Source organism: Artemia franciscana, chromosome 6 (genome assembly GCF_032884065.1).
Source record: "Artemia franciscana chromosome 6, ASM3288406v1, whole genome shotgun sequence".
Lineage (NCBI taxonomy): Eukaryota > Metazoa > Arthropoda > Branchiopoda > Anostraca > Artemiidae > Artemia > Artemia franciscana.
The window spans coordinates 10,541,510-10,555,679 of NC_088868.1; the positions used below are offsets into that span (position 1 = coordinate 10,541,510).

At 35.4% G+C, this 14,170-nt stretch overlaps 1 protein-coding gene across 2 annotated transcripts in view; it reads left to right on the plus strand.

The window, feature by feature from the left end:
- The window catches only part of LOC136028025 (zinc finger protein 681-like), a 32,305-nt gene extending 19,194 nt beyond the window's left edge, over positions 1-13,111 (plus strand). For both annotated transcript variants that reach the window (XM_065705598.1, XM_065705597.1), the window contains exon 4: positions 2,001-13,111. In XM_065705598.1, the coding sequence (XP_065561670.1) occupies positions 2,001-3,055 (1,055 nt within the window). In that variant the 3' untranslated portion in view covers positions 3,056-13,111. The remainder of the gene's footprint in view (positions 1-2,000) is intronic.
- Positions 13,112-14,170: the final 1,059 nt, after the last annotated feature.

Here is a 14,170-nt window from a genome sequence, read left to right on the forward strand (position 1 = left end):
GATTTTGAGAAAAAAGAGCGGGGGAAGAAGCCTAGTTGCCCTCTGATTTTCGGTTAATTAAAAAGGCAACTAGAACTTTTAATCTTTTTATTAGTAAAAGATATACGTAACTTATAAATTAGCTTACGTAAAGAACTTTTGTATTCTCATGTTTTTATTACATATATGAGGGGGTTCGCCCCCTCGTCAGTACCTCTCTTTACACTAAAGCTCAAGTTTTGTCCCAATTCATTAAGAATGACCCCTGAATCACAAAAGCCGTAGAATAAATAGTTGAAATTACTAAAAATACTTTAGCATAAAGAGCGTGGTATTAGGAGGAGGTGAGTCCCTCATATGGGTAATAATTTCTGTTCGTAATTTTTTATTGTTTTTTTTTTTAAGTAATGCTAGTAAATACTGCGCTCCCTTCATGGAAATTTTCTTCCCCCATGAAAAATTCCTCGATGGAAAGTTCTCCCAACATATCCCCCTCTTCTCAACCCCTTCCCCCAACCGAAAAATCCTCCTGAAAACGCCTGTACAAGCACTGGTCAAAGTTTGTAACTTGTAGCCCCTCCCACGGGGACTGTGGGGGAGTAAGTCGTCCCCAAAGACATGGTTATGAGGTTTTTCGTCTACGCTGAATAAAATGGCTCTCAGAATTTTGATCCGTTGACTTTGGGAAAATAATTAGCGTGGGAGGGGGCCTAGGTGCCCTCCAGTTTTTTGGTCAATTAAATTGGGCACTAGAACTTTTTATTTCCGTTAGAATGAGCCCTCTCGCAACATTCTAGAACGACTGGGTCGATACGATCACCCCTGGGAAAAAAACAAAAACAAACAAACACGCATCCGTGATCTGCCGTCCGGCAAAAAATACAAAATTCCACATTTTGTAGATAGGAGCTTCTAAAGTAGGGTTCTCTGATATGCTGAATCTGATGGTGTGATTTTCGTTAAGATTCTATGACTTTTAGTGTTTGTTTCCCCTTTTTTCTGTAATAACATAAATTTTCTCAGGCTCGTAACTTTTGATGGGTAAAACTAAACTTGATGAAACTTATGTATTTAAAATTTTCATTAAAATACGAATCTTTTGATGAAGCTATTGGTATCAAAATTCCATTTTTTAGAGTTTTGGTTACTATTGGTCGCTCCTTACTACAGTTGGTTACCACGAACTGTTTGATATATACAACTATTTTTACAATTACCAGTTTTTGCTCTTTACGCGCCTTAATGTCTTTTCATACTGAAGTCTATATAAACTTCTCCTTACCTGAAAATCTTCAATTTGTCCAAGTGTGACGTCATTGCAACACTGATGTATGTAAAAATGACGTCTCTCGCATAAATATTTTTTTCTAAAATTAAGACTCTGAACCAACTTTTGCAAACTTCTGATCCATCTAAATTGTTTGTTTAGATACCAGGATGCTAATTTTCCTGTAAAAATATGGGGTCGTTTTCGAAAAAAAAAACACATATATACATACATACTTACATCCACAAATATTGCTCGTTTAAAAACAGTATATTTTTGCGTGTAATCTCATTAAAACGAGTCTTGAAATACCTCAAGTTTTAAAAATTGTTCTAGGCTCTAAAAAACTGATATCAGTAAGGGAAAACTATAAAAAGAATATTGTCAGATTATACGTTATGTTTTAGTAAAACAGTTCAAAATAGGGATGAAACCTTTTAATTGACAGTGAAGAAATATAAAATTTTTTAACTGGATATTTCGAACACATATATGTGTTCGAAATATCCAGTTGAAAGATTAATATGTGTTTTCTGTGAATTAAAAGGTTTCATCCCTGTTTTGAACTGTTTTACTTTCACTATGGAAAGCCAGTGTGGTCTTCGAAGTTATCTACGCTATGTGTTAATTACTTGAGGTAGAGTCATGAAAATTTCTGTTCGCTCATTTTTAATTTACTGTTGCAAATCAAGTTTCAAATATATTGTTGATAAACAAATCTCAAAAGCAATAATTTAGTTTGACTTTTTTTTAGACATCTCTGTCACATCTTTGGTTGAGAATGATCTACCCGACCATGTAAATGGGATATCTAGTATGCCTGGCTTAATCACTATATATCTAAAACAAGAAATAGATTCAGATTTTCAACATGGGGCTTCAGATTTCAATCAAGTGATACATGATATATCGGATTATAAAGGAAGTCATTCTGGAGAAAAGCCTTTTGAGTGTGATATATGTAGGAAAAAGTTCAGCCGTAATTCTCATCTATCGAGACACCGAATAATTCATACTGGGGTGAAACCTTTCAAGTGTGATATTTGTATGAAAAAGTTCAGTAATAGTTCTTGCTTAACTACACACCAAAGAATTCACACTTGGGAGAAACCTTTCAAGTGCCAAGTATGTGAAAAAAGCTTTGGCTCTAGCTCTGAGTTATCTAGACATAAAAGAATTCATTCAGGTGAAAAACCTTACATGTGTGATATTTGTAGGAAAAAGTTCATTAGTAGTTCTTGTCGGTCTAGACACAGAATAATTCACACTGGGGAAAAACCTTACAAGTGTGAAATATGCGAAAAGAGCTTTGCTTCTAGTGATAATTTGACACAACACCAAAGAAGTCATTCCAAGGGGAAACCTTTCAAGTGTGATATATGTTTGAAACAGTTCCGTCAAAGTTCATATTTAACAATTCATCGACGGATTCACACCGAGGAGAAACCTTTCAAGTGTCAAGTATGTGAAAAGTGCTTCATTTCTAGCCCTGAATTATCTAAGCATCAAAGAATCCATTCAGGAGAAGAACCTTACCAGTGTGATATTTGTATGAAAAAGTTCAGCCGTAGTTCTCATCTATCGAGACACCAAATAATTCATACTGGGGAGAAACCTTTCAAGTGTGGTATATGCATGAAAAAGTTCAGTGATAGTTCTAACTTAACAAAACATCGACGGATTCACACCGGGGAGAACAGAGGAAAACAGAGAAAACAGGGAAAACAGAAAACAGGGAAAACAGAGCCTAAAACATTGAACCCAGCTGGCCTGTCAAATGAAATGAGTACAATGAATAACAAGAGCTAAGAGCTCATATGGCACTTGTGATGAGGTCGGAAGAGCCATGTCCAAGAGCTCATATGGTATGAGCTCTTGCAAAATTCTAAGAATCAATAGATTGCTTTAAAAGGAAAATCAGGGGCTTAATGCCGGTCGGGATTTAAAATAAGAGCTCTGAGTCACAAGGTCCTTCTAAATATTAAAATTAATTAAGATCCGAACTCAAAAGAATTTATACAGAGATTAAACCTTTCATACGTATGAGAAAGTTCAAACAACATTTTCTTATCTATACAGCAAAGAATTCACACTGTAGAGCATATGAATGTATGAAAAAATCTATAATGAAATCTGTATCTATATATAGAAAGATAGTTTATTTCGTGATTAAACAAAAAATAGGCAATTCACAGGAAAATTAACAAAAAACTGAAATATACGTACACAGTACAAAAAAAAACGATAAAAAGAACACAATATCGAAAACAAAACATAAACACTAACTAAATGTCAAGTCTCTTGGTGCGGGATAAAAATCTGTTTACAATAGTCCAAACTTTATTATGTCTAATTATCAGGGATAAAGGAAACGGTGCACTTATTTCATATTTACTTAATTCGAACTCCATTACTAGGGCTAGTTAGGGCTAGTGCTTCATTTCTAGCCCTGAATTATCTAAGCATCAAAGAAGCCATTCAGGGGAAAAACCTTACCAATGTGATATATGTATGAAAAAGTTCAGTCAAAGGTCTTCTTTAGCTGTTCACCAAAGAACTCACATTGAGGAAAAAACCAATGATATTGTTTGGGTGAAATGTTAGCTTGGATGTGAGGAAATATTTTGACTGGCATATATCTGAAATAAGCTTTGCTTCTAGTCCAAATTTATCTAAACTCAAAAGAATTTATAGCCTACAGAGGTTAAACCTTTCCAAGGGTGATATATGTATGAGATTGTTCAAACAGTATTTTCTTATCTATACAGCAAAGAATTCACATTGGAGAGCACATGAATAAATGAAAAAATCTATATTGAAATCTGTATCTATATATAGAGAGATAGTTTATTTCATGATTAAACCAAAAATAAGTATTTCACAAAAGAAAAAAAAACATGTACACACTACAAAAAAAAAGAGAAAAAAGAATACACACTATCGAAAACAAAACATAAACACTAACTAAAAGTCAAATTTCTTCGTTAGGGATAAATATCTGTTTATGATAGTCCGAATTCTATTATTTCTAATTATCAGCGATAAAGGAAATAGCACACTCATTTCATATTCACTTAATTCGAACTCCATTAGTATACGTGCTCTACAATAAACAGGGCAATCAAACAGAAGATGACAACCTGTTTCCATAGACTGCACAAGCACAATGGAGATTCAGCTTCGCCAATCCTATTTTAAAAATGAAGCAATCTGCTATGCCCTGTAATAAGCTGTGTTAATCTGCTATTGGTTGGAATTTTGATGCAGAGATAAGGTCATCTTTATTTTCAAAAAAAGTTAGCCGGCCATGTGCTAACAGAATTTTTAAACTCATCAAACTATTTAGCACAAAAAAACTCATTTAAAGATTTACGATCTATATGAAATACACTAGTCATAAAAGGAAGGACCAAAAAAATTTGCAATAATTTGGTCGGTATAACGACTATGATGTGCCGAATAGCTCATTCAATTCAAAGTAGGACTCAAAACCCTCGGCCAATTTTAAGGTCGACTTTTTTTTTCCGTATCTTAATATACTTCAAATTCCAATGCTCTGAAATCCTTTGGAAGCACTCCTCTGAGAGCGGTACCATATGCGTTTGAGCTGTGTTAAAGGGTTTATAAATTATGATCATAGAAGATATTTGTGCCGACTGTAGCATTTGCTGAATGTTTTTTTTCTCAATGCAGACATCCAAATAGGACACGCGTATAAAATATGGCTTTCGATTACTGATCTATATAGCATCATCAATGTATGTATATTCAGGCTCCAATTACTCTTGGCAACCGTTAAAAGACAAGCAGAATATTGTTTTGCAGAGTTAATTTGATGTCTAACATGGCTAGTTCATAATAATTTTCTATCAAGAATAACACCCAAATATTTAACCTTATTTTTAACAGGTATCTCAATTCCATCATACATTAGCTTTACAGTCGGAAGCTGATGCTTTCTTGAGAATAAAATTGCTTCTGTCTTGGATTTGTCCTACACAAGCTTATTATGTACTGACCAAATTTGAAAGTACTCTTGATAACATTCTAAAGTTGCTATTTTACTTGATGTGATAATCGCACAAACATCATCAGCATATGCCTGAATTTTTATATTAGGAATATTTAGTTCTCGAAGATCATTTATATTAACCGACCCTTACAAGGGGGATGATATTCCACCTTGAGGACATGATCGCTCTAAAATGCATGAGTATTCACCCTTATATGTAACAACTCTATCTGAAAAGTAGCTATAAATTAAATTTAAAACCTATTTTAAAATCCTATTTAAAAAATGAAGCAATCTGCTATGCCCTGTAATAAGCTGTGTTAATCTGCTATTGGGTGGAATTTTGATGCAGAGATAAGGTAATTACGCTAAAGCTTTTAATTGTTTTAAAAAGTAGAATTGTGGCAAAGAGTCAAACTTTCGGGTAAAGAGCGAGGGATTGCGGAGGGGACAACCCATTTTATATACGGAGTAATTTCTGTTCGTTTTAAGTTTTAATGTCGCTCCTTACTTTCAGTTAAAAAAAATAGTTTTTTTTATTTGACTTCTGAACGTTTTTGAATTAATGCATGTTTGATTTTGGCTCTCCGCACATAAATTATTAAAATGAAATTTGTATATTAATTCTTTTTTTGGCTAAATGGCTTTCTCTTAGTTTTGATCAGACGATTTTGAGAAATAAGGGGTGGGGAAGGAGGCCTAGTTCCCCTCCTATTTTTTGGTTACTTAGAAAGACAACTAGAACTTTTAATTTTTAACGAAAGTTTTTATTAGTAAAAAATATACATAACTTAAGAATCAACTTACGTAACACACTTTTATATTTTTATTATGTATACGAGGATGTTTGTACCCTCGTTAATACCTCCCTCTTTACACTGAATCGTAAATTTGTCCCAATTCTTTAAGAATGATCCCTGAATTAGAAAGACCGTAGAATAAATAGTTGAAATTACTAAAAATAATTTAGCATAAAGAGCGAGGTATATATCTCCTCCTAAATACCTCGCTCTATATGCTAAAGTATTTTTAGAACCCCTCATATGCGTAATAATCTCTGTTCGTTTTAAGTTTCAATGCTACTCCTTACTTTCAATTGAAAAAACGTTTTCATGTTTATTTTTCATTGTTTTTTATAGTAATTTTAGAAAATCCTGCTCCCTTTTCATTGAATTTTTCTTCCCCCATGACATATTCCTCGAAGGAAAGATCCTCCCACGTAGCCGCTTCCCCTCAACCCCACCCCCCAAACCAAAAGAAAACCTCTGAAAACGTCTGTACACTTCCCAATAACCATTACTGTATGTAAACACTGGTCAAAGTTTGTAACTTGCAGCCCCTCCCTCAGGGATTATGGGGGAGTAAGTCATTCCTAAAGACATAGTTATTATGGTTTTCGACTATGCGGAACAAAATGGCTATCTCAAAATTTTGATCCGTGGACTTTGGGAAAGAAATGAGCGTGGGATGGGGCCGAGGTGCCCTCCAATTTTTTGGTCACTTAAAAAGGGCACTAGAACTTTTCATTTCCGTTAGAATGAGCCCTCTTGCGACATTCTAGGACCACTTGGTCGATACGATGACCCCTGGGGAAAAAAACAAACAAACACGCACCTGTGATTTGTCTTCTGGCAAAAACTACGAAATTCCCCGTTTTTGTACATAGGAGCTTGAAATTTTTGCTATAGGGTTCTCTGATACGCCGAATGCGATGGTGTTATTTTCTATAACTACTCTATGACTTTTAGGGGCTGTTTCCGCCTATTTTCCCAAATAAGGCAAATTTTCTCAGGCTCGTAACTATTTGTTTTAGCAAGATTTTCCATCACACTTTGGATTTCCTGTTCTGTCGCGGAAATGCGAGTAATAATAGCCGACGATCCCGCTATAGTTTGTTGCCCAGGAATTGGAATTTGAGTTTTTAGCTTCTCTTTGTAAAGTTCTATATAAATGTTCGGTTGATGAATAAAATCCTAAAATGCTCCCTTTACACCCTTGCTAATAGATTTCCTAGCTTCACCCTTATTTGCCTCAAACTGCATAAGCTGTGACTCGAGAACAAACTGGGTGTCATGTTACCCATAGCAAAAAAACAGAAACTTAAAATTTTTGACTTTGGGTTCGCAGTCTTTGGATCCAAAACCTCAATAATACGAACTGGCCAATCGGGGAATCCTCGAAACTTCGCTAGAGCCAGGTTACGAATACTAAATTTAGCAATTATCTGTAGCTCAAATTTATCAAAAGTAATTTACAACAGTTGCCAAAAAACTCGTACGTGTTAGTGGGGTAGGCCCACCTCAGCAGTGGCAAACACCGTTTGACAGGAGGCCCAGTGAAACACAGGGCCTGATAATTGATTTCTTCACCGTATTCTTAAAAAATATCCGAATATCCCAGCATCCAAAATACTCGTGCCAATAATCACACGTCACTAATTATCAGAGCTAGCGAAATGCGACTGCATTGAATGAATGCTAATGTCTTTTAATAGTCGAAAGTGATTGAAGGGCAACTAACCCTCCTCCCGCGCCCACACTTCCCCCCCCCCCCAACACATTCAATCAACATTTTTAGATGGTCATTTTCTTCAATATAATTGAAAGGTCTGGAAATTAGGTCTTTGAGGATGACGACTCCCCATAGCCCTCGGGGTGGAGGTTGTAAGTTATGCCCTGTGGTCATATAAGCTTTTAATAGAAAGCGTTGTCGTAGAAAATTCAAAAAGGGCTCATTCGATTGGAAATTGAAATTACTATTTTCCTATTTTATAGTCAAACGTAATCGGAGGACGAATGTCCGTTCCCGTCCCACGCCCATTATTTCTCCAAACACTTGTGATCAAAATTTTTATATAGCCATTTTGTTCAACTTAGTTGAAAAGTCTGGAAATTATATCTTCAAAGATGACACCCCCCTACATACACACATAACCCAGGACAAGGGTTGTAATTTATGCCCTGGGACATATAAGATTTTTCATAGAAAGCGTGTTCATACAAACATCGGAAGGGCCTCATTGGATTGGTGATCAAGAGCTCTAGTGCCCTTTTTAAGAGTCAAAGTTATCGGAGGGCAACTACCGCCCTCTCCTCTACATACACACATAATCTTGCTAATGAATCAACCAATCGATGGGAGTCTATGGGTGACATGTCATTGCTCGAAAACTGCAGAAGAAATATTAAGAGCAGTGCAATGGAAACTCTCAAAGACGTTGCAAGTGAAGCAGCCCAATCAAACTTGAAAGTGAATTCCCAAAAACCTCATAGAAAGACATTTAGTTTTCTTAAATTAAAGCCATCATTTATAACTCCAAAACCTAATCAGATAATTGTAACAAAAACTAAACTCTTAGGGGTCACACTGACTAGCGATTTAAAATGGAAGGCTTACATTTGCTCTATTATTTTATCCACCCACAGCTTCAGTATGTTTGCACAGTGTGGCATTTTGGTCTTACGGTGGATCAGTCTGATAAACTAGAAATTATCCAGAAGAGAGCCCTGAGAATTATTTACGGTCAGGGCAAAGTGCCTTACATTCTCCTCCTCAAGGAATTCCGCCTCCCTACCTTGGCAGCCCGACGTGTCACTCTTTGTACCAATTTCGAAAATAATCTGCGTTGTAAACCAAGCTTTCAATGTATACTCCCAGCCCCTTTTTGCCCTCCAAAGCCCCGTTTACCCCGATCAAAAGCACAAAAAATCTAAGTTTTAAATCCTATTAATTAATTGAGCGGTACAGAAAGAGCTTTGTGCCAACTTTTGTTAAAAACATAAATAAATGAAATGTGTAATGCATCCCGTTAATATGTAATATATATTCTTAAGTAGGCTAACACTCAAAATGCCAATAACTCAAAACGCCCACGATTGGATAAATTTTAGGTTTCAGTACTTTATTGGGGAAGAGACGAGGGGTTGCTCATATCCCAAACCCATGTACAGCGTGTGCCGGTGCCGGGTGGATGCATTTTGAGCTGTTGCGACTTTTCGTGGGCAAAAAGATCGTGGTGATTTTGGCAACCATCCGTTAAGTATTGTCGTTTCATTTTTATCTGACAGGCCAGTTGGATTCATCAGTGTATGTTTTTTATGATGTTCTTATGTTTTTACTTATGCCCCATTATTTTTTTCATTTTATTCATTGTACTCATTATATCGCAGTAGGTAATGTTTTAATAATTCACTTATGCGCTTAATTTTTGTGTGTATATACAATGTAGGCTAGCTGGTTAAAGGCAACAAGTTCGACAGTTTTATGTTGTGAGAGTTTGCCTGATAATATAGTATTTCTATTCTATTCATGTCAGCTAATCCGAATATGGGTTGATGGGAATATTCGGAAGACAATTTAGACAAAATAAGTAAAAAGTGGGTTGAGGATTTTAAGCTCCCTCCCGAATATTTGTCCGACTCGTAAAAAAAGTAGCAAAATGAATAATATACAATTTTTGATGTTTAATTTTTTTTGTGCCCCCTAAAAACGTTTTATACTCCCCCCAAACAAATATCCATACAGCCCTGGGGCCATATAATATATGTTTGCAAATTATTGGGGGGCAGGTACCCCCCCCCCCCTACGCGCCTATCCAAACGACGGCCCTGGAGGTTAACAATACTAATCTCCGTAGTTGCTGTCTGTTATAGGTAATGCCTCAAGTTCAATTGTATATGTTGTGGCCAAGTTTTGTTAATAATTGGACGACATTGATAATTCCAAAAATTAGTAGCCTAGTGTCCGAGATGAAAGCCATAGCGACCGGGTATTGAAATTATTGCATAATATCCTAACTATATAAATTTTAAAAATCTATGTCCGACTTTAGACTCTGCTGATCAAACAGTTCTTGGTAACGAACTGTCAAAAGAATCGACTTGTTATGCTGATTCCAGATATTTAAAATTCATCAAGTTCAATGTTACCCACCAAAACTTACGTGCCTGAGAAAATCTAAAAGTCAAGGGATCTTAATGAAAATCATACTATCAGTTTCAACGTATCTGAGAACCCTGTTGAAGAAGTATCACGCTCTCATCTGTAAAAATGGGCAATTTCGTAGTTTTTGAAAGAGAAAGATCACAGATGCGCGTTTGTTTTTTTTTTTTTCCAAGGGTTATCGTATTGAACAAATAATCCTAGAATATCATGAAAGGGCTCATTTGAACGGAATTTGGAAGATCTAGTACTTTTTTTATTGCAAGAATTGAAGAAAGATCAAAATTTCAAATCAATTGGACGAAACGACTGAAATTACTAATCCTTTTGTCCCCCCCCAAAAAAAATCTGGATATGATCATCAGTAATAAGGCGTAACCAATGCCTTGAGCTCTCAAATCACAATAGGTAGTGCATAGATAATAAGCGAAATTTGGTTCTTATCTTTCCGGTCCATTAAACTTATCAATTTATCACCATAACCATGACATCGGTTGTCAAATTAAAACTTAAAATTCTATTTTTAACTGGTTATTTCAATTTCCAGTGTATGCGCTTTACATATGTTAATTGGCTTAAGGTGTACAAACATTTGTCTCTGAGTACATACAAAAACTTGGGTTTATTTAGTTCAATTTTACTAGCATTTAAGGCTTGTTTGGGGGAGGGGATGCAAAAGAAAAAACTAAAGAAATATATCAAAATTGTGTTTATGCATTTTTAATACATATTTTTGTGTTGGGAAGACATTTTTTGGGGGGTGGCGGGGGGGGGGGCAATCCCCTCATTCTACTCCCTTGATTCGGTCTTGTTATTATTGATAGCCTGTAATTTTTATGTTAATCCCAAAATGACCAATAAGGTTGAAGAAAATTCGGAGATCCACACAACTTTTATTAGTGACGAATGTATACAATTTAAAGAATAGTCTATACAACCAGTCTTATTCTATAGATTAAAACTTAACTGATCATGCTTTTCTTCAAGTTAATCTCTTATAATGTCTTCTTTGGGGAATTTTCTGTAAGGGGAAGAGTTTTCAAAGGTAGAAATTCTCCATGGGGCAACTTTCCATCCCATCACAGAGGTGATAAAATGTATTTCCCATTGAAATGTTTTTCGGACGTAACGAAAATGAATAGATAAAAAATAGTTATTTGTTTTCTATAACCTCCCTGAAAAATTCCTTTTTTAAACCCCTCCCCATAAAAAATCCTGGATACAGCCCTATGGCTGATTGATTTTCAAATTAGCCTAATACCCTAAATTTTCCACTCACGTGAAAAATTCAGGCATACTCCCAAATAACAATTACTTTATGTTAGTAATGGATTACATTTTATAACTTAAATACCTTTCTCATGGGTCTTTTTAGGGGGGGGGGATTGAGTCAAACTTGCAGTAACCTAATGTTATTCCAGCCGATTAAACCTCTTGAAAATTAATGTTTTGCTGATTGAGTTTATTATAATCCTGGCCAGCGTGGTTGGTCTGGGGAAGCCTAACTGGGGCTTAGCTCTAGCTTTTCATTAGGGCGGGTGGTAAGAAGGGTCTACATCCATAGAGTCAGGGGGACGGATAATATTTTTTTTTTCTCTAATATGCGTTGTTGCTTTTTGGGTGGAGGCAAGTGATTCAACCCTGACTAGCCTATCCTGCACCTCTTCAGGTTTTTTTTTTGCGCGTCTTGGAGCAGCAGCCTACCCTAAATATCTTATTTACAACAATGTAACATTCAATAGCTTACATAGCTAGTTGCTCAATATAAGGAAAACAATTCCTATTAGACTGTTTTAAAGAATAAATTTAAACAAATCTTCTGTTTTCAGAATATTTTATCCATGGGTTCATTATAAATTCATTCGTGATCCAGTAGCCTAGACGGAGTATAGTTTTTGAAATAAAACAAAATAATAATCTCTTGTTGTCGTTTCCTGTAATCATTTTGGCTTACAGATCTCATTATAAATCCATTGGTTTTGCTGGCTAGCAACTGAAAATAAGTTTGTTCAATTTTAGTGTTGTCTAATTAATTAATTAAATTTTTAGCCTGGGAAATTTAAACTTAAAATTTGAATTGGAGGGCAGACAAAAAAAAATTTCAATAGAAAGTAAAGAAAAACACTAAAATTAAAGCGAACATAAATTAGCCTAATGAGTGAGGGGGGCTGCTCCATATTGCTCCCTTATTATGAATCAAACAGTTCGTGGTAACGAACTGTAGTAAGGAGCGACCCGGCTCAATAGTAACCAAAACTCTAAAAAATTGAACTTTGATATCAATAGCTACATCAAAAGAATTGCATTTTAATGCTGATTTTAGATATATAAGTTTCATCAAGTTTAGTCTTACCCATCAAAAGTTACGAGCCTGAGAAAATTTGCCTTATTTTAGAAAATAGGGGGAAACACCCCCTAAAAGTGATAGAATCTTAACAAAAGTCACACCATCAGATTCAGCGTATCAGAGAACCCTACTGTAGAAGTTTCAAGCTCCTATCTACAAAAATGTGGAATTTTGTATTTTTTGCCAGAAGACAAATCACGGGTGCGTGTTTATTTGTTTGTTTGTTTGTGTTTTTTTCTCAGGGGTCATCGTATCGACCAAGTGGTCCTAGAATGTCGCAAGAGGGCTCATTATAACGGAAATGAAAAGTTCTAGTGCCCTTTTTAAGTGACCAAAAAATTGGAGGGCATCTAGGCCCCCTCCCACGCTCATTTTTTTCCCAAAGTCAACGGATCAAAATTTTGAGATAGCCATTTTGTTCAGCATAGTCGAAAACCATAATAACTATGTATTTGGGGATGATTTACTCCCCTACAATCCCTGGGGGAGGGGCTGCAAGTTAAAAACTTTGACCAGTGTTTACATGATATAGTAATGGTTATTGGGAAGTGTACAGACGTTTTCAGGGGGATTTTATTTTGTCTGGGGGGTGGGGCTGAGGGGAGGGGGCTATGTTGGAGGATCTTTCCGTGGAGGAATCTGTCATGGGGGAAGAAAAATTCAAGGAAAAGGGCGCATGATTTTCTAGCATTACTATAAGAAAATAATGAAAAATAAACATGAAAACGTTTTTTCAAATGAAAGGTAGGAGTAGCATTGAAACTTAAAACGAACAGAGATTATTACGCATATGAGGGGCTCTAAAAATACTTTAGCATAAAGAGCGAGGTATTTAGGAGGAGATAAATACCTCGCCCTTTATGCTAAAGTATTTTTAGTAATTTCAACTATTTATTCTACGGCCTTTCCGATTAAGGGGTCATTTTTAAAGAACTGGGACAAAACTTAAGATTGAGTGTAAAGAGCGAGGTATTAACGAGGATACAAACCCCTTTTTATACATAATAAACATATAAGATTATGAGAGTTTGTTACGTAAGTTGCTAATTTATAAGTTACGTATATTTTTTACTAATAAAAACGTTCGTTAAAAATTAAAAGTTCTAGTTGCCTTTTTAAGCAACCGAAAATTTGGAGGGCAACTAGGCCTCCTTCTCCACCCCTTATTTCTCAAAATCGTCTGATCAAAACTAAGAGAAAGCCATTTATCCAAAAAAAGAATTAATATACAAATTTCATTTTAATAATTTATGTGGGGAGAGCCAAAACCAAACATGCATTAATTCAAAAACGTTCAGAAATTAATTAAAAAAAAGCTAATTTTTTTTAGCTGAAAGTAAGGAGCGACATTAAAACTTAAAACGAACAGAAATTACTCCGTATATAAAATGGGCTGTCTCCTCCGCAATCCCTCGCTCTTTACGCTAAAGTTTGACTCTTTGCCACAATTCTTCTTTTTAAAACAATTAAAAGCATTTAGCGTAAAGAGCGAGGGATTGCGGAGGAGACAACCCATTTTATATACGGAGTAATTTCTGTTCGTTTTAAGTTTTAATGTCGCTCCTTACTTTCAGCTAAAAAAATTAGTTTTTTTTATTTAATTAACTAATAGGACTAAGCTTTT